The 20,248-nt window shown below is 62.8% G+C and overlaps 2 protein-coding genes across 4 annotated transcripts; one reads left to right on the top strand and one right to left on the bottom strand.

Moving 5' to 3' along the window:
- Positions 1 to 52: 52 nt before the first annotated feature.
- On the bottom strand, positions 53 to 5,387 carry CCDC65 (coiled-coil domain containing 65). Of its 3 annotated transcripts, none has more exons than XM_038378482.2 (9): positions 5,213 to 5,387; positions 4,175 to 4,308; positions 3,313 to 3,480; positions 2,894 to 3,063; positions 2,475 to 2,613; positions 1,912 to 2,109; positions 1,573 to 1,791; positions 1,072 to 1,224; positions 53 to 796 (listed from the first exon to the last, which is right to left on the bottom strand). In XM_038378482.2, exons 2-9 carry the CDS (start codon positions 4,301 to 4,303, stop codon positions 497 to 499), a joined length of 1,476 nt encoding a protein of 491 aa, XP_038234410.1. In that variant the 5' UTR covers positions 4,304 to 4,308; positions 5,213 to 5,387; the 3' UTR covers positions 53 to 496. The 3 variants fall into 3 exon arrangements, with proteins under 3 accessions (XP_038234410.1, XP_043362375.1, XP_038234409.1); XM_043506440.1 differs by having other exon boundaries at positions 4,175 to 4,313; positions 5,213 to 5,347; XM_038378481.2 differs by having other exon boundaries at positions 4,175 to 4,305; positions 5,213 to 5,338.
- A 6,645-nt stretch (positions 5,388 to 12,032) lies between these two features.
- Positions 12,033 to 16,642, top strand: RND1 (Rho family GTPase 1). The gene is made up of 5 exons (XM_038378502.2): positions 12,033 to 12,258; positions 12,696 to 12,783; positions 14,242 to 14,351; positions 15,417 to 15,551; positions 15,806 to 16,642. The coding sequence occupies exons 1-5, from the start codon at positions 12,139 to 12,141 to the stop codon at positions 16,049 to 16,051; spliced, it is 699 nt and encodes a 232-aa protein (XP_038234430.1). The 5' UTR covers positions 12,033 to 12,138; the 3' UTR covers positions 16,052 to 16,642.
- Positions 16,643 to 20,248: the final 3,606 nt, after the last annotated feature.

Raw genomic sequence — 20,248 nt, 5'->3', positions numbered from 1 at the left:
CCTCCTGAAGGGGGGCTGGAGCAGCAGGACTAGCTTGAACCCTGCGGGGCAAGGCCGGGGCCAAGCCAGCTCCCAGGGCTTAGATAGGGCAGGAGAGCGAAGGCATCTCGCTCACAGTGGCCACCTGCCTGCCCGTTCCCAGGATCAGGCAATCCCAGGGCTTTGCTTCCCTGGGGCAGGGCCTGGCCTGGAGGCTGCAGAGCTGCACCAGGGTTACCAGCCTGCCTTGGCAACGCTGGGGTAGAGCCATGTGCCTGGATGGCCCGCGGCTCCCCTACACTTCCCTGTCAGGCGTCACCACTGCGATCAGCTCAACCCTTTAATGGCAGCTTCCTATGGGCATGGAGTTTCCCCAGCAAGTGGGATGGCACCGCTGGGGCTTCAAGCGCTCGCCGCTCCTCACGCCCGACTCTCCCAGCTGCGCGCACCAGGCACAAGCTGCCACAGCTCACAGAGCACAGTTCCCAGCATGGCCCGGGCTGGGCAGGTAGGTGGCTCACAGGATGTGTGGCACCTCGTGGGCAGCCTCGATGACATTGTGAAGGGGCCGTTTGCAGTGGGCTTTGCCAGTGGGCCCAGGTGCCTGGGGCTTGTGGTTGAGGATGAGCAGTGGGTTGAGCTGGCTGAACACCTCATCGCTCACCGAGATCCCGTCCAGGTACTGCTTGAGCAGCAGGCGCAGCTTCTGGTTCTCCTGGTGCAGCACCGCCTTCTCCCGCTCCAGAGACAGCTGCTCCAGCTTCACCTTGTTGTACCTTTGCCAGAAGTGCTCCAGGCCCAGGTAGTCCTGCATCAGCTGCAGTTGGAAAGGGCAGAGGGGAGTTGAGGGGGGGCGGCACTGGTTTGGGGGAAGCTCCCACAATGCACCCCAGCTGGTTCTGCTTGTCCCCTCAATTAAAGAGTGCACGGTTCTCAACAACCTTCTCCCCAGCCACCCGGTGCGGCACACGCTCTCCACCAGCTATGCCAGCCTGCCCTTGGTGCCCCCAGCATCTGGACGCCCGCCCTGCTTTCAGCACCCTGATCGGGAGGGAGGGCTCCAGGACCAGGCCAAACACTTTCACCCCTTACCCAGGCCAGCTGCTCCCCAGGCTTCTCCAGGGAGACTTGCTCCACCTCCTCCTGCTCCTCCCTGCTCAGCGAGGAGGCGTAGAATGGCAGCACCTTCTCCTCCTCGGTCTCCAGCTTCCGACACATCTCGGCCAGCCTCAGGGTGAGCTCTGCCTGTGGGGCAAGTGAGACCTTAGCGGGCCGGTTGGGGACAGCTCGGCGAGCAGGGGAGAATGGCTGCGTGCTCTGGACACCAGGAAGGGATGCTTTTCCTGGGGGATGCTGGACTGTGTTGACAACCCAAAGGGACGGCAGGAGAAGTGTCTCCCTGGGGCCAGGAAGGGACAATGGGTTTGGGAGAAGCGAGTCTCCCACGAGCCGGGCCGCAGGGCTGGGACTTGTCTGCTGTCTGTCCTGGACAGGGGCAACTGTGAGCTGCATTTGGCCAGTGCTACTCCAGGCATGCATGGGAGGGCAGGACAGAGGCCTCTCCTGCAGGGTTAAGGGAACTCCAGCCTTTACCTTTTCTATGATGCCCCTTAGCTTCTTTAGGGCAGTGCTGCTCTCCAGGGTGAGCTTGGCCAGGTTGCTCCTGGCCTTGGCCCTGGCCTGGTTCATCTGGCTCTTGAGCTTCTGCAGCTGCTTGAGCACGACCTCCTTCTCCTCACGCACATGCCGGTTCTGCTCCTCGGCCTCCCGCATGTGTGCCACGATCTTGCCCTTCAGGATGCCAATGGAGTCCTGGCAGGGAAATAGCGCCCGGAGCAGTCAGTGAGGAGCTCAGCACACAGGGAATCCCATGACCCGCCAAGAAGGACTGTTCCCTACAGCCAGGGCTTGGGGTGGGGCAGCCTCACTAACCTGAATTTTCTGCAGCTTCTTCATCTGCATCTCAATCTCCTTGGAGCTCTTCTCATCCTTCAGCTTGAGGGCCTCAAATGCAATCTTCCGGTCCTCTGTTGCCTCGGTGTAGTTCTTCAGCGCTTGCTGGAACTGCTTCCACAGCTCCTCCACTGTGCCCTCCAGCTGCACACGCAGATAGTGCTTCTCCTCCAGGTTCTGCGGGGAGACATATGTTAGCTCCTGAGCCACCAGCCTCCCCTCCCCTGACTCCCCAGGCCAGGCATGCCTGCAGAGCCCACCCCAAGGGCAGGAAACCAAACCTCAGGAGGGGAGCTCCCTGCCTCTGGTCCCACTGGGACTGGGCAGCAGCCCCTAAGCTGGCAGTCGGAAGGACCTTGTGGTAGAGATGGACTCTTGCCCATACCCTGCGCCTTAGCAAGCCCTGCACACAAAGGAGTGTGAAGAGGAGGGGTTCCTCTCCAGAGTCAGCCACCAGCTGCTGGCTGAAGAACCAGAGGAAGGCTGGTGTCACCAAGCCCCTCCCCTGCCTCAGGCTGGCATGGAGCAGCCTCAGCCCAGACCTTATTCTTGACGTCATCCCTGGTGCTCTGGAAGTCCAGCTTGGCCTCATACTCGCTCTCACTCAAGTTCTGCTCCAGGGCCAGCAGCACGTCCTGCAGGTAGCGGCTCTCCTTGTCATGGTGCTCGATGATCATCCTCCTGGGGAAGCCGCAGGTGAGCCACCAGGGCTGAGCCAGCATGGCACGCGGAGGGGAAGGGAGAGCAGCTGATGGTCCTTGGAGCTGATGGCTATGCAGAGAGCTCTGGGGAGCTGCTCTGCAGTGGGACTGCAGCTGGGGCTCAGCACAAGAGCCTCGTGGCCAGGGATGAGGGCTCATGGCTCTGGGGCACCATCAAGCTGCCTCCCCATCCCTGTGTTTATCACCTGCCTGTCTGTGTCCTCCCCCAAAGCAGGCAATCCTTCCCGCTGCCCCGGTACCTTTCTGTCTCAAACTCCTTCTTCAGGGCCTCCAGCTCAGTGTTGTAATCCTCATCCAGGTACCCCAGGCGGCACCGCTGGAGCTGCAGCAACTGGTCGATGTTGTGCAGGTGGCTGCACAGGGCATGAGTGTACTGCGCTTCTCCCTCAGACAGGTCCCTGGCCAGCGACTGTATGGACGACAGAGAACACTTGGACACTGCAGCGCCGGCCCCAGAGCCCCCTAGTGCTGCTACCCCAGCAAGCTCAGCGGCAGCAAGGGCTGCAGGGTGCATGGAACCCTGATTTGAGGGTGTTCACCCTCTTGCAGCACTTCCTCCCCTTGGGGGGCATTGCTAGCCACTCTTCCAGCCCCGTTCATGGGCCCACAGAGCTACGCCCCCCTCCCAGCTTATCCAGCCGGGATCCCTGCTGCTTACCCGGATGACGCTGTCCTTGCAGTCCACCACCCGCTCAAAGGTCTGGCTCAGGATCTCAATGTCCTTGCGTAGTTCTCTGGCCTTGACTTCCCGCAGCACTGTGCGCCACTGCAGGTTGATCTTATTCAAGTTGAGGGTGCTGTTATGCTCCTCCTTCGCCAGCTTGTCCTGGGGGATGGGTCACAAGGTTACAATGGCCGGTTGGGAGCACATCCCAACCACCTACAGCACTGCTTCTCTAACTTTTCTACTGGTGACCCCTTTCACATAGCAGTCCTCTGCGTGCAACTCCCCCTTATAAATTAAAAACACTTTTTTATAGATTTAACACCAGTATAAATGCTGGAGGCAAAGCAGGATTTGGGGTAGAGGCTGACAGCTCGCGATCCCCCATGTAATAACCTCGTGAACCCCTGAGGGGTCCCGACCTCCAGTTTAAGAACCCCTGACCTACAGGTATCTAACTAGCTCAAGTGGAACCTGCAGGCCAAAGTGCTGTGCAAGCTCCAGAGACTTCGCCATCTCCCAGCAGCGTGCAATAGAAGGACTGATGGGGACGCCCATCACGTACCACACTGGTTCCGCATTACGAGGGGAGAGCCCAGCTCGCGCAGGAGAACGAGGCAGCGGAACGACCGCTCCCTTGAGCATGGGGGGGGGAGTGTTTCAGAAGCAAAATTGTAGGGTTTCGATTTTTGGCCCCCAAAGTCAACATTTTTACTCGAATGCCTGCCCCCCCCCCAGGCCACTTTCCTGCCCAGCTCCAGGTTCCAGCTCGGCGCCCAGGGGGCAATTGGCAGCTGGCATGAGCGGCCGGGCCCTGGAGCGGGGCACCCCACCCCGCTTGCACCCTGGGCCTCACCTTCAGGAACTGGGTGAGCATGTCCTCCTTCTTCTTGCTCAGCTCCTCCTCCGCCAGCATCTTCTGCTGCATCAGCAGCAACTGCTCCTCCTCGCTCAGGGGGGCTGCCTTGCGCCCCTTCTTCGGCATGGCTGCTGGGCCGGGGGGGAGCCTGGTGAGATGCTGCCAAGGGGTGCCCCCCCACCCAGCACAGGACCCTGCCCCCAGGGGCCCCCTCCCCCCTTGGTGCCCCCCACGGCCCCCTGCCCCCAGGCGTCCCCTCCCCCTTGGTGCCCCCAGGGGTCCCCTCCCCCCATGTCCCCTCCCCCTTGGTGCCCCCCACGACCCCCTGCCCCCAGGGGTCCCCTCCCCCTTGGTGCCCCCCACGACCCCCTGCCCCCAGGGGTCCCCTCCCCCATGTCCCCTCCCCCTTGGTGCCCCCCACGACCCCCTGCCCCCAGGGGTCCCCTCCCCCTTGGTGCCCCCCACGACCCCCTGTCCCCAGGGGTCCCCTCCCCCATGTCCCCTCCCCCTTGGTGCCCCCCACGGTCTCCTGCCCCCAGGGGTCCCCTCCCCCTTGGTGCCCCCCACGACCCCCTGTCCCCAGGGGTCCCCTCCCCCTTGGTGCCCCCCAGGGGTCCCCTCCCCCTTGGTGCCCCCCACGGTCTCCTGCCCCCAGGGGTCCCCTCCCCCTTGGTGCCCCCCACGACCCCCTGCCCCCAGGGGTCCCCTCCCCCATGTCCCCTCCCCCTTGGTGCCCCCCACGACCCCCTGTCCCCAGGGGTCCCCTCCCCCTTGGTGCCCCCCACGACCCCCTGTCCCCAGGGGTCCCCTCCCCCTTGGTGCCCCCCACGACCCCCTGCCCCCAGGGGTCCCCTCCCCCATGTCCCCTCCCCCTTGGTGCCCCCCACGACCCCCTCCCCCCATGTCCCCTCCCCCTTGGTGCCCCCCACGACCCCCTGCCCCCAGGGGTCCCCTCCCCCTTGGTGCCCCCCAGGGCTCCCCTCCCCCCATGTCCCCTCCCCCTTGGTGCCCCCCACGGCCCCCTCCCCGCGGTACCTCTTGCTCCTCCCACCCTGCAGCAAGTCGCGTCCCCTGTCTCCTAGCAACAGCCGCTTCCGTTGGAGCGGGCGACCCCTGAGGCCCCGCGCTGACGAGCGGCCGCTCTGGGAAAGAGGGAGGCCCCGGGCGGGAGAGAGCGGCCCCTGCGCGTGGAGGACCCGGCGGGCGCGGCGACTGCTGGGAGGAGGGGAGGGGTTGGGGAAGGGGATAGTGGGGAAGGGGATTTCAGGGGAGTGGAGGGAGGAGTTAGAGGGGTGGGGAAGAGGATAGTGGGGGATGGGGAAGGGGATTTCAGGGGAGTGCGGGGAGGGGGTTAGCGGAGGGAGGGGGTTGGGGAAGGGGATTGCAGGGGAGGGGTTAGTGGAGGGAGGCGGTTGGGGAAGGGGATAGTGGGGGAAGGGATAGTGGGGGTGGGGAAGGGGATTTCAGGGGAGTGGAGGGAGGAGTTAGAGGGGGTTGGGGAAGGGGAGAGTGTGGGGGAAAGGTTGGTGGGGGGTGGGGAAGGGGATTTCAGGGAGTGGAGGGAGGGGTTAGAGGGGGTTGGGGAAGGGGATAGTGGGGGAAGGGTTAGTGGGGGGTAGGGAAGGGGATTTCAGGGGAGCTGTGTCTAGTGGTTAGAACAGAGGCAGGCACCAGGACTCCTGGGTTCTACTCAAGGCTCAGCCATTGACTCATGATGTGACCTTGGGGGAGGCACATCCCCTCTCTCAAGGGGGATCAGTGTCTCTCACTCCTTACAGAGGTGTCTGTAAGGGCCCCCTGGCTAGGGAGATCAGACAGCACATGTGAAAAATCGGGATGGGGTGGGGGGTAATAGGAGCCTATATAAGAAAAAGACCCAAACATCAGGACTGTCCCTATAAAATCGGGACATCCGGTCACCCTACCCCCGGCCATGCACCTCTCCACCCCACTACCCTGTCCCAATCAAGTGGCTGCTTTGGCATTGCAGGTGCTTGACAAAGGACAGGCAGCAGAAAGCACAGTGCCCATGCGAGAATGGGGCGGGGGGGGTGTCTCATAGTGTGTGTGTGTGTGGGGGAGATTCAGGGCCCCAGGCTGTCCTGCAACTGAGAGCCATGAAGCCCAGAGAGGGAGGCAGGTGGGTTTGAGGCCGGGGCTCAGCTGTGTCCGTTATTAACAATACCGGTGGCTGTCACTGGCTGGCCCTGGAAAGCACTAGGAATCCACTCAGCCCCCGGCAGGCAGGGCTGGAGCCTGCAAACCAGGTGTCAGGCATTCTCCTGCCAGGCAGCGAGCAGCCTTGGGTTCAGACTGGCTGGCTCACGGGGGTGGGGAATGGGGCACAGGGTTTTGCCCCAGCCCCAGGTCAGGAGTGACCCAAAGTTGTCCCTGCCCGGGGTGCGGAATGGGTTTGGGGGGTCTTAGATGAGTTCCCACTTCCCAGGCACCCATGTCCCACTCAGACCCTTCGTGATTAGTCACCTTGTCCGCTGCCCCGGTGGTAAAGGTCAGGCTGGGGAGACCCGTACCCTGGGGCGTGGGGCAGCTCTGGTCTTGGCCCCCCACCCCATCAATCCCTGCCCCGCCCCTCCCAGGCAGGCTTGGTTCCTTGGTACGGGGACACCTTTCCCCGTGGGTGGGGTAATCATGTAAATGCACCTGCCCGGGGTAGGGGGAGCGGAGAATTGGGGTTATTCTTTCACTATTGTTTTAATGTGGGGTGTTTTTTTGCAGTACTGTTGTCATGGTAACTGGCGTGGGTTTAATTATATGAAGAGAGGCCAAATCCTCTCCCTCCCTGCATCGTTTTATGCCCTTGCCTCACCTGCCCCCCTTCCCCTGTTTGGGGCAAGTCCAATCCAGTCTGTTACAGAGTCTGGGCCAGGAAGAGAAGAACCAAGAGCCGACCTGTCGCTGAGGTGAGGAGTACCTGGATCCCACGTCAGGGTCTAGGGCAGGATCCCATCTCCCCATAGCTCCCAGGCAGCGCAGCCAGCTCGCCTCCCAGAGCACAGGCGCCCGGAGCCTGAGCTGCCCCCCTCCCCGGCATGGCTGTGCATGGCAAGGGCTCGCTCTCCAGCGTATCCACATTTCTTCCTGCTGGGAAAAGCACCCGCAGGAAGCAGGAGTCCTGGAATTTCTTAGCCGTTCTGTGCAATCTCTGGACTTCCCCCAGCCCCACCCCCAGCTGCATGGCTCACTCATGCCTCCCCCTCCTTTTTCCACCTTAGGCGCTTGCCATCGGTTCCAGCCACGGAGCGGGCCTCATGGGGGAGGGGGCATTTGAGGAACAAATGGCCAGGACTGGCACAGGCAGCTCCATCCTGATCCCTCCTGGGTCTGGCTTGGCCCAGGGCACCAGTGCCTCCTGCTGGGAGAGTCCAGGCCTGCAGAAGCTGCTGGGCTCCTGCTCACCTGCTGGACACAGGGGACTTTGGGGTCTTCAGAGGAGCCTCATCAGCCCCCGCCTCTTTCCTGCTGACCTATGTTACCGAGCAGACAGTCAGCGGGGGCAAGACAACAAACCAGGGCATCCTGTCCCATGGCTGAGGAGCAGCCCTAAAATAACCACCCCCCTCCTGGCTACTCCAGTTCCAGTCTCTTCCAGCATGAGGCGCTGTACGGATACGGACATGATAGCAGAGTGCACTAGGTGCTAGGACAAGCCAGACCCTGATGTGTTCCAGGATGGCAGTTCCAGTGTCTAGACCAGGATTGTTATGGCCTGGAAGAGACTCCCTGGAAAGAGTCAGGTTCAGATCTGTTCTTCTGGAGGCTGCAGAACAAAAGTTGCCATCCTGCCAGCCCCTGAGAGAGCCACTCCCCGGCGTCTGCCCCCAAGCTGCCAACTGGGGATTTATTGCCAAGGGATTTGCATGAGTGAGTAGCAGCAGCGTTGTTTACCGTCCAGGCTGGAGAGTACCTGGCAGGCCCCAGGTATCTCACTGTCCCCCCAGTGCTAGGGGAAAGTCCCAGGTTCCCTTCCCAGCAGCCAGAATCACATGGAATCCGGGATTGGAAAGTGCTTCCTCTTAGTCTGCCACAAAATAGCATGAGAGCCAAGAACAGGAGCCAGCTTAAGTCCTGCTGCCTCCTAATGGGCCTAGAGACGCTTTCTGTTTCCATCCACGGAGCTGACTCCCTGGCTTCCTTCTAGCTGCATCAGCTCCATGTGCCTGCCTGCCCCAGTCAGCTTTTCTGAGTTGTTCGTAAGTGCTTACCCAGTGCTGTTCAGCCACCAGCCCAATGGGGAAACTGAGGCACAGAGCTGGCTGCAAAGTGACTGACCTATGATCACAAAGCCAGCCACGGGCAGAACTCCAGGAGTCCTGACTGTCAGTCCTCCACTCTCCTCCCACTGCTAAGACTAGAACCCAGGAGTCCTGGTGCCTGCTTTACTCACATATCCCCTTCCAGAGCTGGGAACAGAACCCAGAAATCCTGACTCCCATCACCCCCGCCAACTGCTAGACACTGCTCTCCTCCCAGAGCCGGAAGAAGAACCCAGGAGACCAGGCTCACGGATCTCCCCCCCCCGGACTCCTTTCATGGTGACGTGCGTGGTGTGTGCGTTTGTGGCGGAGGTAGTTTTCCTTTCAGACAGTGAACAAATTGGCGATTAATCCCGAGAAGCAGGGGCATGGGGTTGTTATCAGACCAGTGTCCGCTGTGACCTCCGCTGGGCAGGAAGGGCAGAGCGCTGAGTAATGGAGAGTTTGGAGCAGCGCCCGCAGGAAAGCCCAGATCCTTCCTCCAAGCTCCTCTGGACAGCCAGGCCTCCCTGCTGCATGGAGACTGCTGAGGCTGGCACAGAGTCCACACGGCTGGCTCCAGCACCTTGTGGACACCCAACAATGTGCAGAGCCATGTGCGCAGCCCGAGGAGCCGGGGTTCGGCTAGTCCGTGCCGCCACCCAGATTGCTCTGAGAGACTTTCCCTGTTTGCCCACCAGTCCCCAGATGCTGCAAAGACAGAGGGGGTTCCAGCTCCCTGATTCTTCCCCTGCCCCTCTCTGGGGTCAGTCAGGTATCCCTCCCTGGAGCAAGTCTGCAGAGCTAGCCCTGGCAGCTGCATACTACTACAGGCACTTAGCGTCATCTGGCGGGCTGAAGGGCTCCCAGGGAAATGCCACCGCACAGCACAGGGGTCCCATCACCCAGGCACAGAAGTGGCTTTGCAGCTGTGCCCAGTGCAGGGTCTGCTCCATAGTGGAGGGAAGCTGGGGGCATGGCCAGGTTTGCAGGATGGAGAGCGAGGTGGGAGCTGCTGCAGCTGAGCAGGAGGTTGGGCCCAGGCAGCCTGTGCCTAGCTCACAGCTGGGGCTGTATGGAGCCCCTTCCCAAAGGGAAGATCTGACAACGCCCCCCTCCAGCCCTCTGACAATGCCCCCCACCCAGCCTCAGCAAGAGCCCCAGGTGCAGAGGACATTCCAGGGTGTCTCAGGAGTAGGGCGCATGTTGAGGGCAGGAGGGGGTTGGCTGGGTTTCTGCTGCCTGCCAGCTATTCCCTGGATAGGGGGCTGGGGCAGCCAGCCCCAGGATCAGGAGGCTGAGGCATGGCACAGGGGGTCCTAAGCAGTGCCCAAGGGGACCCAGGCTCTGAATCAAGGAGCGTGCCCCTGGCTACCCCAGTGCCAGCCAGGAGGACCTGACGTTCACCCAGGGAGCCGTGTGGCAATTTCCATGTTAAGCTTTTAGCCAGGTCAGGGGCTGTCCAGCATTTCCTAACAACCGAGCCTGCTGGGCAGATGGCTCTCAATGCGGTAAGCCGAGCTGTGGGGTGGGGCTGGTGTGATTGTGGGGCACAGCCGGGACCCCCAGGAGACAGCAACATAGCCTGCTGCTTTATCTGTCCTGGCGCTGCTAATCACAACACAAACCGATACAGTTACCCTGGTAGAACGTCCTAGTGCAGCCCAGTCCTCAGAGAGTTGGAGGTGAATCGGGGTGGGGGGCCCTGCCGATGCTACCAATTCAAGTCTGCCCCAAAATGTGACATTTTAAAAAAATATTTCACACGATTCAAAGACAAACATCCAGTAGAAACAGCTGGTTTGAAAGGAATAACCAGCCTGCGTCCCCCACCTCCCCAGCAAATATTGCGACACGAAGACCAAGGGACAATGGTGGTCTCTGCGTATGATTGTTTGTAGTTACGACTGCCACATCCCCCCCAGGGGTAGTTGGCTCTCAAGGGCAGAGTCTTGTGATTCTGAGCCAGGGCTGGGTCTTGCAAAACCGGCGGATGGCAGGGTTGGGCTGGAGACGGGAACGTGCTTTGGGGATGAGAGGCCAGGCAGAGTTCTCCCCACCCCTCTCCTATCACTGCCTCATCTCTTCCTGCCCCCTACCAGCTCCCTCCCAAACTCCTCTGCACGTCATCCCACTTGGTGCTCCTGCTGTCTCAGCCCCCATCTATCTCTTACATCCATGTGTCCTCCATTTCCCATCTTTCCCCCCCAAGTTCTCATGTTTCCACCCTCATGTTCTCCCTCTCTGCTACCCTAGGTCTCTGCAGCCCCTCGGTCAACTCCCCGCTCCCCCTCAAGAGCCTGCAATGGAGTCATGAAAGGGCTACTATCAATTTTAAGGTTTCAGAGTAGCAGCCGTGTTAGTCTGTATTCGCAAAAAGAAAAGGAGTACTTGTGGCACCTTAGAGACTAACAAATTTATTAGAGCATAAGCTTTCGTGAGCTACAGCTCACTTCATCGGATGCATCCGATGAAGTGAGCTGTAGCTCACGAAAGCTTATGCTCTAATAAATTTGTTAGTCTCTAAGGTGCCACAAGTACTCCTTTTCTTTTTATCAATTTTAAGAATCCAGTATTGTCAATGGACATATCTGTCTACTCAGGTTGGTAAGCCATCCGCAAATAGATCATCCAGACCCAGAGGATTTCAGCTGGACATAAGAACACAAGAACGTCCATACTGGGTCAGACCAATGGTCCATCTAGCTCAGTGTCCTGTCCTCTGACAGCGGCCGGTGCCAGATGCTTCAGAGGGAATGAACAGAACAAGGTACTTATTGAGCAATCCATCCTGTTGTCCAGTCCCAGCATCTGACAAACAGAGACTTAGGGACACCCCCAGCATGGGACTGCGTCCATGACCATCGTGGCTAATAGCCACTGAATCTGAGTGACTTTGCCCCTTTGATTTCTCTCTTGCAGAACCGTGAAAATCAGTGGTTACAAAACACTGTTCGGCTGATGCCAGAATCTGGTGAGGAGCTGGGTGCTGAGCACCGTGGAATCAGCACCTGGCGTTTGAGAGGCGTTGAGCCCCCCGCCATGTGCTGAGTCACCTCCCGTTACTACAGGGTGACCAGACAGCATCTGTGAAAAATCAGCACGGGGGTAATAGGGTTCTGTATAAGAAAAAGCCTCAAATATCGGAACTGTCCCTATAAAATCGGGACATCTGGTCACCCTACCTTATGACCACCCAATGAGACCCGCAATCCGAGAATTTCCAGCCGGGATTGCGGCCAGGCCAGCCAGAGAGGGAGGGAATCTCCCTGATTTCACTGGAACTATTTTTCTGCATCACTATTTGGGGGGAGAAGTGGAAACCCTTGTGGGCCCGTTAATTGGCTGGCAATTAAGTCAGTTAACAGCCCTCCCCAACAGTTCAGTTGCGGCCCCAGGCTCGGCTCGGCTCGGCTCGGCTCGGCCCCCGCGCGCCCCTGCCCGGACCCGTCGCCACGCGGCTCCCACCCGGGGTGTCCTTCTAAGGGGGGGACCTCTGCCATTGGCTACCGGGCAAGAGCCCCGCCTGTGTGATTGGTTAGGGGAAGACCCGCCTCTGCCTGTGAGTGGTCCGATAAAGGCTATATAAAGGCTGCGCCGGCCTCGCCTCCCCAGTCCCCACTGCTGCAGGGCTGCGTCGGTCGGAGGCTGGGGTCCGCGCTGAGCCCCCTGCGCTGGAGCGGAGTCGGGACGCACGCCCCGCTCGCCATGCGGGAGAGGAGGAGTCCCCAGCCGGCTGTGGCCAGGTGTAAGCTCGTCCTGGTGGGGGACGTGCAGTGCGGGAAAACGGCCATGCTGCAGGTGCTGGCGAAAGACTGCTACCCCGAGGTGAGGGCGCGGCCCCGGGGGCTCTGCGCGGGGCTCGGCCCGGGGCTGGTCGCTATAGGCTCTCCCCGCCCCCCTGGCGAGCGGTCCTGGCACGCCTCTGCCCAGCCTCCCTGAGCCGTGCTCGGGGCCCCTCCAGCGTCCCGGGCACCGATTTAAGGGGGGGCCGCTGGGAGCCTGGCAGGGGTCTCTATGCCCGCAGCCTGCGGCCCCTGTAGGAATGTGGCTAATGGCAGCTCCCTCCGCAGGAGAGGCCGGTGCGGGGGGGTGTTAATATGGCTCTCCCCTCCCCGCACTGCACAGCGTAGCCTGCCAGGCTCTGGCTGGCTGCTGGGCTAGTGCGAGGGGCGCCTCTCCGGGTGCCCGGGGCAGCACCCCCCGTTGCCCGGGCCGGGGGCTCTGGGGCCCCGGCGGTGACGGCTGCCCGCTCTCCATCGCAGACCTACGTGCCCACGGTCTTCGAGAACTACACGGCCTGCCTGGAGACGGAGGAGCAGCGTGTGGAGCTGAGCCTCTGGGACACCTCGGGTAAGGAGCTCCCCGGCTGGGCTGGAGCTGGGGTGGGGGCTGGTGGCGCGGCGGGGGTCCCTGCTGATCCAGCCCTGGCCCCCAAGCCTGGGATTTGTTGGGTTCTATGGGGGGGGCTCCTGGTGTGGGGAGTGACCACTGCAGGGGAGTGTGTGAGGAATTGAACAGGGAGCTCTTGGGGGAGGGGGGTCAGTTTAAGGCATGAGATCCCCTGTGGGTTGCTTTAATTCTTTCAGTGTGGGGGTCCCTACCATTGCAGGGGTGGGTTTGGCTTTGACTTTGCAGCTGCCCTCCCCCCTGCAAATCCTGCCTAAAGCCAGCTGCAGCAGCTCACTCAGCCCCCTGTCAACCCCCACACAGTGGGGATGGGCTTTCCCTGGCATCTCAGCATTGGGGGCTTGTCTCCAGGGTGGGGGGGACCAAGTGCCAGCTCTGATCCCCACCGAAGACAGAATCCACATACGGTTGGAGAAACAGCAGTAGGTGTAAGAACTGCTGTCCCCAGACTGCTCCCTCCCCCCTGCTCAGGGACCCTGTAGCCCAGCTCCCCAGGCCCCTGGTGACCCCAGGCAGAGGCAAACTGCAGCCCACTGGGGGCTCCTGGCTCTGAGGACAGGGTGTGCTCCCCCCTCAGTGAATCACTGCAGCTTCCCTGTGGTTGGGGCAGGGGTATTACTGGGGGAAATCCTAGGTCAGGAGGCTCCTGATTGTTTTCTGGAGGAAGGGGGGGACAAATCCCCTACAATAAGGGAGGCAGGGGGAGGTCTGGGGCTGTGGGAGTTGGGGTGGGGGAGCCTTGGCTCCCTGTGGCCTCATAGGGGAGCCCCTGCAGCAGGGATGCAGCCCCCTCCCTTGCTGCTGCAGCATCCTCCCCTCCAGAGGGGAGGGTCCCAGTCTTGCTTGGATCCCCCTTGTTGCTATGGCGATGCACTGGCGCAGGGAGTGCGGCTGTTTGCTATTCTGAGCACAGAGCGTCTGGGCTGCAAAACCCTTGGATGCTTCTGGGGGTGGGGGAGGGCGCCCAGGCCTTCCCTCCCCTGTGCCAATGGGGTGGGGGAAGCACCTGTGCCATCCTTCTCCCCAGGGGCACACAGCCCCCTCCCCACCAGCCTGCATTCCGCCACCCCTGGCTCCCTGACACTGCTCGCTGGGGGAGGGGCTGGTTATATAAACAGCTCCTAGAGGCTTGGATGGATGCTGGGGTGGGGGAGAACTGGGGGCTGCAAGGGCCCTGGCTGCACAGCTGTATTCAGTGGGGGGGTCAGTCCCCCCAGCTTCATATGTGGGGAGTAGGGAGGTGTGAGCAGACAGGGCAGCACCCCCTGCCTGGGAGGGTCCTGCTCCCTCCATGGGACAGACCATGGCTGCTGGTGGATCCTTGATCACAGCAGCTTCCCCCCATCCTGGCTCATGGCAGGGTGAGAGGGTGACATGGACACACCTGTGACCCCCCCACAGGGTCCCCATACTACGACAATGTGCGCCCCCTCTGCTACAGTGACTCGGATGCTGTCCTGCTCTGCTTCGATGTGGGCCGTCCCGAGACCATGGACAGTGCCCTGAAGAAGGTGAGGACCCCCAACATCCCCTGCCTCTCCCCTTCCCCCATGACAGATCTGACCCCTGTGTAAAGCAGGGGGGAGCATTGGGGGCCCTGGGGCAGCCAGCCCCCAGGCAGGGATGGGGTGTTGTGCTCCCAGCCAGTGGTGAAGAGAGCTGGTTACAAGATGAGGCACTGTGGCCCTTCATTGGCTCCTCTGTGCCGGGCAGGGCTGCACTGCTGGGGTGGTCTGAGGGTCCTTCAGTGCAGGGCAGTTGGACACCATCCCCTGCCCCCCAGGGGTGTCTGCACCCTGCAGGCCTCCAAGGGCCCAGACACCCTGGGGTCTCTGATTGCAGGAGTCGGGTATTTTATAATGGGAGGGCCAGGCCCCTCTCATGAGGAGCCAAACACACCTGTGCCCCCGACCTGCTCTACAGCTGCAGGGGAGGGGCAGAGGTTAAACCTTAGGGGTGACCCCTTGATTTCCTTCAAGACTTTCTGCTTGGCTTAAACACTTGGGGGGAGCCTCTTCTGGCCAAGAGCAGTGTGCCCATCCCTGCCCATGCTGCTCCCTTGGGCATCAGTGCCACCTGTCCTGCTGCTCCTTCCACTTCCGGTTGTGCTGGGGCAGGGTGGGGGGATGACCCTGGATTTTAAACCTGGGGAGAGGGAAGGGTTCTTTAAACCCCTTTGCCAATGTGGATCTGACCTTTTGTATACAGGCTCAGACCTGGTGGCACTGCCCAAAATGGACCCCCCCAGTCATTCCTGGCTCCCCATCCTGTGCTCAGGCTGCTAAAGCCAGCCTGGCTCCCAGGCCTAATCCTGAGGGGGGAGGGGAGGTAGCTCTGACTGGGTGTTGGCTGCAGGATCCAGCTGTGGGGTGAGGCTCCCAACTGGGCTGAGCTGTCACCAGGCCAGGGTGGCACTGTGGGATCCACACCCTTCCGGTGACTAGGACCCAGGGGGGCAGGGCAGTTGATAAGCCCTGTGGGCAGTAGCAGAGTCACCCCAGGGGACTGCCCTGCAGGCTTTAAGCTCAGTGACATTGGCTCTAGGCACCTGACTGACCCTGAGTTTCTCTACGCAGTGGAAGACGGAGATCCTGGACTACTGCCCCAGCACCCGTGTGCTGCTGATTGGCTGCAAGACAGATCTGCGGACTGACCTGAGCACCCTGATGGAGCTGTCCCACCAAAAGCAGGTGCCCATCTCCTACGAGCAGGTGAGTGGGCTCAGCTAGTCCCATCCTGTCCCCCGGCCAAGGATTGGCACAACCACAGTGCAGCCTGGGGCGGTGTCCCAGGGTCCAGTTCTGATCCATCCCCAAAGGGGCTGGCTTTCTGGTTCCAGCATAGCTGAAACTCTGAACCATAACTCATCTGAGCCCCCAGTCCACCTGGGATGTGAGCCTAGCCAGCAGCTGCAGGCCTTGGTGCCTGGCTCCATCTGATGGCACTTTCCTTGGCTGGCTTACAGGGCTGTGCAGTGGCCAAGCAGGTGGGAGCAGAGAACTACCTGGAGTGCTCAGCCTTCACATCAGAGAAGAGCGTGCACAGCATCTTCCGGACAGCATCCACCATCTGCCTGAGCAAGGCCAGCCTCCTGCCCCCCAAGAGCCCCGGGCGCAGCCTCTCCAAGAGACTCCTGCACCTGCCCAGCCGCTCCGAACTCATTTCTTCCACCTTCAAGAAGGAGAAGGCTAAAAGCTGCTCTATCATGTGAAGGGGCCGGGCCTCAAGGCAGGGATGGAAGGACCAAACCCCCAACTCTTGCCTCTGGATGTTCTCGTGCCGATGCTGTGGAGGGGCTGCCTGAAGGCCCAGGCCAGATGGGGGGCATAGGGGGTGACACCTTGGCCCACAGAGAGGCCTTCAGTTCCCATCTGGCCTCACATCCCTGGGATCATCCCTTCACCATCCCAGTGCTTCACACGCAGACTTGGCACGTGTTCTCGGAGGAAGAGATGGAGGCGGGGTGATGAGAGGGCCCTCAGGCATCTCACTGCAGAAGGACCTTGGCAAGCAGCTGCTCTCGACACCACCCCCTGCTCCCGGAGTCAGGAGGTCCCATCAGCAGGACCCATCCATTTAGTTGAATGCCCATGGGATGTCTGGCTGCGACCCATCCCCTCCATCTGCTGCTTGTCTCCAGAGCTGGCTGCTTCCAACCTTGCCATTACCCGCCTCCCAGTGCGGGGGCAGCTCTGCCTTTGCCTGCATCAGTGGGAAGGAGGCAACTGGTTTATAGACTTTTGTCTTGGGGGGGCACAACTGTTCAATGTTCAGTGTTATTAAAAAGCTTATTTATTATGGAGACTAGAATGGCTCAGCTGTGTGGCAGAGGCTGCTGTGGTGTCTGTGAAACATCAGGTTGAAAACATCCCCTCCTCCCCCCCCACACCTGGTGCAACTGATTTGGCCCCAGAAGTGCCATCTCCTTCTCCACTCAGAGTTGCTAAGGTGGGCAGGGACTTGCCCCAGCTTGTTTGCAGACTGACAGAGCTAGGAGCAGAACCCAGGAGTCCTGGCTCCCAGCCTCTTGCTAACCACTACTCCTGGCCGTGGGGATCCAGGGGCCTCTGAGCAGCCGTCTCCCTTAGGAGCCACGTCACCTTCAGCAGGGCCACGGTGACACCCAGTTCCTGTCTCTACCTGGCTGAGCAAGCACCGAGCTGCATCTGGCTGGGTGCTCAGCCCCTGGCTGACACCCCAGGCAGGAAACGAGTCACCCTCCCAACAGTGGGAGTCACAGGGCAAAGTCCAGCCCCGCTGTAGGGTAAGGACAGGCCAGAACCCTGGGGGCCTCAGCAGCGGGTGCAGCACCCCCTTGTGGCAGAGAGATGAGATCTGGCTTCAAGGAAAGTACAGGCGCCTGGTGCTGCACACAGACCCCCTGCTTCATGCTCTCCCCAGGGCCCTGCTGGGGTGTCCCAGGGGGCTGGGGCTGGTGACAGCTGGGATGAATTTCAGGGGGTGGAGCAAGTTTCAAGCCCTCTTACCTGCTGGGGTGAGCATGCTGGCCCCAGGGCCCTCTCCTGAGCCGGGCTGAGCTCGCCTCTCAATAGTGGAGGAGCAAGAGGGGATGTGATCACCCTGTAGGGAGCTGCAGGGCCCGAAAGGGTTCGTTTGCCTGGCTCGGGGCAGCACTGGGCCCTACCCCTTAGAACGGAGGCGTCTTAGCATCTTCAGGTGCTGCCTGGACCTGCTCAGGGCAGTGGTGAGGGTGTTCTCTGGCCGTGGGGGGGTAGGGGTCAGATGAGATTATCTACGGTGGGCTGCTCAGGTGATGAGGGCAGGTGGCCCTGGAAGGCCTCCCCCAAAGGAATAGCTCCATGGAAGTGCCTGTCTGTGCGGGGGGGTGTAGGGGCTAGTGGGTTCCAGTCAGGCCCATGGGGCTGCTAGGCAGGGCTAGCCAGGCCCTGTGCCTTACAGCAGCTCCTCCTGGGGCAGAGACGGGAGGGAGGTTGCATTAGCCACAGCGGCCTGCCCCCTCCGCCCGGCAAGCCTTTGGGTCTGAGGGATAGAGGCTGCACTGGGGGGCTGGGCAGGGCCGGCCCTAGGAAAGGTCCCCTGGCCCCTGGAGCTGAGACTGCGGGTGGCGGATGGATGGATGGAGGGACGGGGGAGCCCCTCCTTAGCCCAGCTCGAGGGTGCGGGCTGCTGTTGAGGCTCTGAACCACAGGCCCGTGTTGGGCCAGTAGCCAGGGGATGCCCCTCCGTGGGCAAGCTCTGGGGCTGCAGAACCAGCTGGCTCAAGAGAGGACTAGGAGCCCAACCCTGGCCTGCCTGGGGGAGGGGCTCGAGGGGGCTGCCCCAGCTCCGGCCATGTTGGGGAGCGTCCCCGAGTGGCCTGCTGCCAGGGGCGGGGAAGGGGCTCGGTGCCTCCCGCAGGGCCGAGCAGTGGGGAGCCAAACCCACGGAGGCCGATTGGCTGCGGCAGAGCTGGACTGCGCCTGTGGGCAGAGCAGCAGGGGCTGCTAAGAGAGACGCGGGCGGCTGGGGGGTGCTGCACAGAAGGGGTAGCTGGGGGGAGGGGGCAGCAGGGCAGGCTGAGGGCAGTAGTGGGGTGGGGGGCAGTAGGGGGGTCAGGGACAGCAAGGCAGGCTGGCAGCAGCAGTGGGGTTGGGGGCCCCAATGGGGCCGGGAGGGAGGAGGCAGCTGGGCAGACTGGGGGCAGTAGTGGGGCTGGGGGGGAGAAGGCAGCAGGGTAGGCGGGGGGCAGTAGTGGGGAGGGGAGCAGTAGGGGGGGTGGGGCAGCAGGGCAGGCTGGGGGCAGTAGTGGGGGTGGGGCCAGCTGGGCAGGCTGGAAGGGGAGGGGGCAGCTGGGCAGGCTGGGGGCAGTAGTGGGGGCGGAGCAGCAGGGCAGGCTGGAAGGGGAGGGGGCAGCAGGGCAGGCTGGGGGCAGTAGTGGGGGTGGGGCCAGCTGGGCAGGCTGGAAGGGGAGGGGGCAGCAGGGCAGGCTGGGGGCAGTAGTGGGGGCGGGGCAGCAGGGCAGGCTGGGGGCAGTAGTGGGGTGGGGGCAGCTGGGCAAGCTGGGAGGGGAGGAGGCAGCAGGGGAGGCTGGGGGCAGTAGTGGGGTGGGGGCAGCTGGGCAAGCTGGGAGGGGAGGAGGCAGCAGGGGAGGCTGGGGGCAGTAGTGGGGTGGGGGCAGCTGGGCAAGCTGGGAGGGGAGGAGGCAGCTGGGCAGGCTGGGGGTAGTAGTGGGGGCAGCTGGGCAGGCTGGGAGGGGAGGAGGCAGCAGGGCAGGCTGGGGGCAGTAGTGGGGTGGGGGGCAGTAGTGGGGGCGGGGCAGCAGGGCGGGGTGGGGGGCAGTAGTGGGGGCGGGGCAGCAGGGCGGGGTGGGGGGCAGTAGTGGGGGCGGGGCAGCAGGGCAGGCTGGGGGCAGTAGTGAGGGTGGGGGGCAGCAGGGCAGGCTGGGGGCAGTGAGGGTGGGGGGCAGCAGGTCGGGCGGGGCAGCAGGGCAGGCTGGGGGCAGTAGTGAGGGTGGGGGGCAGTAGTGAGGGTGGGGGGCAGCAGGTCGGGCGGGGCAGCAGGGCAGGCTGGGGGCAGTAGTGAGGGTGGGGAGCAGTAGGGGGGCGGGGCAGCAGGGCAGGCTGGGGGCAGTGAGGCTGGGGGCAGCAGGTCGGGCGGGGCAGCAGGGTAGGCTGGGGGCAGTAGTGAGGGTGGGGGGCAGCAGGGGGGGCGGGGCAGCAGGGCAGGCTGGGGGCAGTAGTGAGGGTGGGGGGCAGCAGGGGGGGCGGGGCAGCAGGGCAGGCTGGGGGCAGTGAGGGTGGGGGGCAGCAGGGGGGGGGGGGGCAGCAGGGCAGGCTGGGGGCAGTAGTGAGGGTGGGGGGCAGCAGGGGGGCGGGGCAGCAGGGCAGGCTGGGGGCAGTGAGGGTGGGGGGCAGCAGGGGGGGTGGGGCAGCAGGGCAGGCTGGGGGCAGTAGTGAGGGTGGGGGGGCAGCAGGGGGGGTGGGGCAGCAGGGCAGGCTGGGGGCAGTAGTGAGGGTGGGGGGCAGTAGGTCGGGTGGGGCAGCAGTGCAGGCTGGGGGCAGTAGTGAGGGTGGGGGGCAGTAGGGGGGCGGGGCAGCAGGGCAGGCTGGGGGCAGTAGTGAGGGTGGGGGGCAGCAGGGGGGGCGGGGCAGCAGGGCAGGCTGGGGGGCAGTAGTGAGGGTGGGGGGCAGTAGGGGGGCGGGGCAGCAGGGCAGGCTGGGGGCAGTAGTGAGGGTGGGGGGCAGTGGGGGGCGGGGCAGCAGGGCAGGCTGGGGGCAGTAGTGAGGGTGGGGGGCAGTAGGGGGGCGGGACAGCAGGGCAGGCTGGGTGCAGTAGTGAGGGTGGGGGGGCGGGGCAGCAGGGCAGGCTGGGGGCAGTAGTGAGGGTGGGGGGCAGTGGGGGGGCGGGGCAGCAGGGCAGGCTGGGGGCAGTAGTGAGGGTGGGGGGC

The sequence above is a fragment of the Dermochelys coriacea genome, chromosome 20, assembly GCF_009764565.3.
Source record: "Dermochelys coriacea isolate rDerCor1 chromosome 20, rDerCor1.pri.v4, whole genome shotgun sequence".
Lineage (NCBI taxonomy): Eukaryota > Metazoa > Chordata > Testudines > Dermochelyidae > Dermochelys > Dermochelys coriacea.
This window is presented reverse-complemented; position numbering and strand designations above follow the sequence as displayed.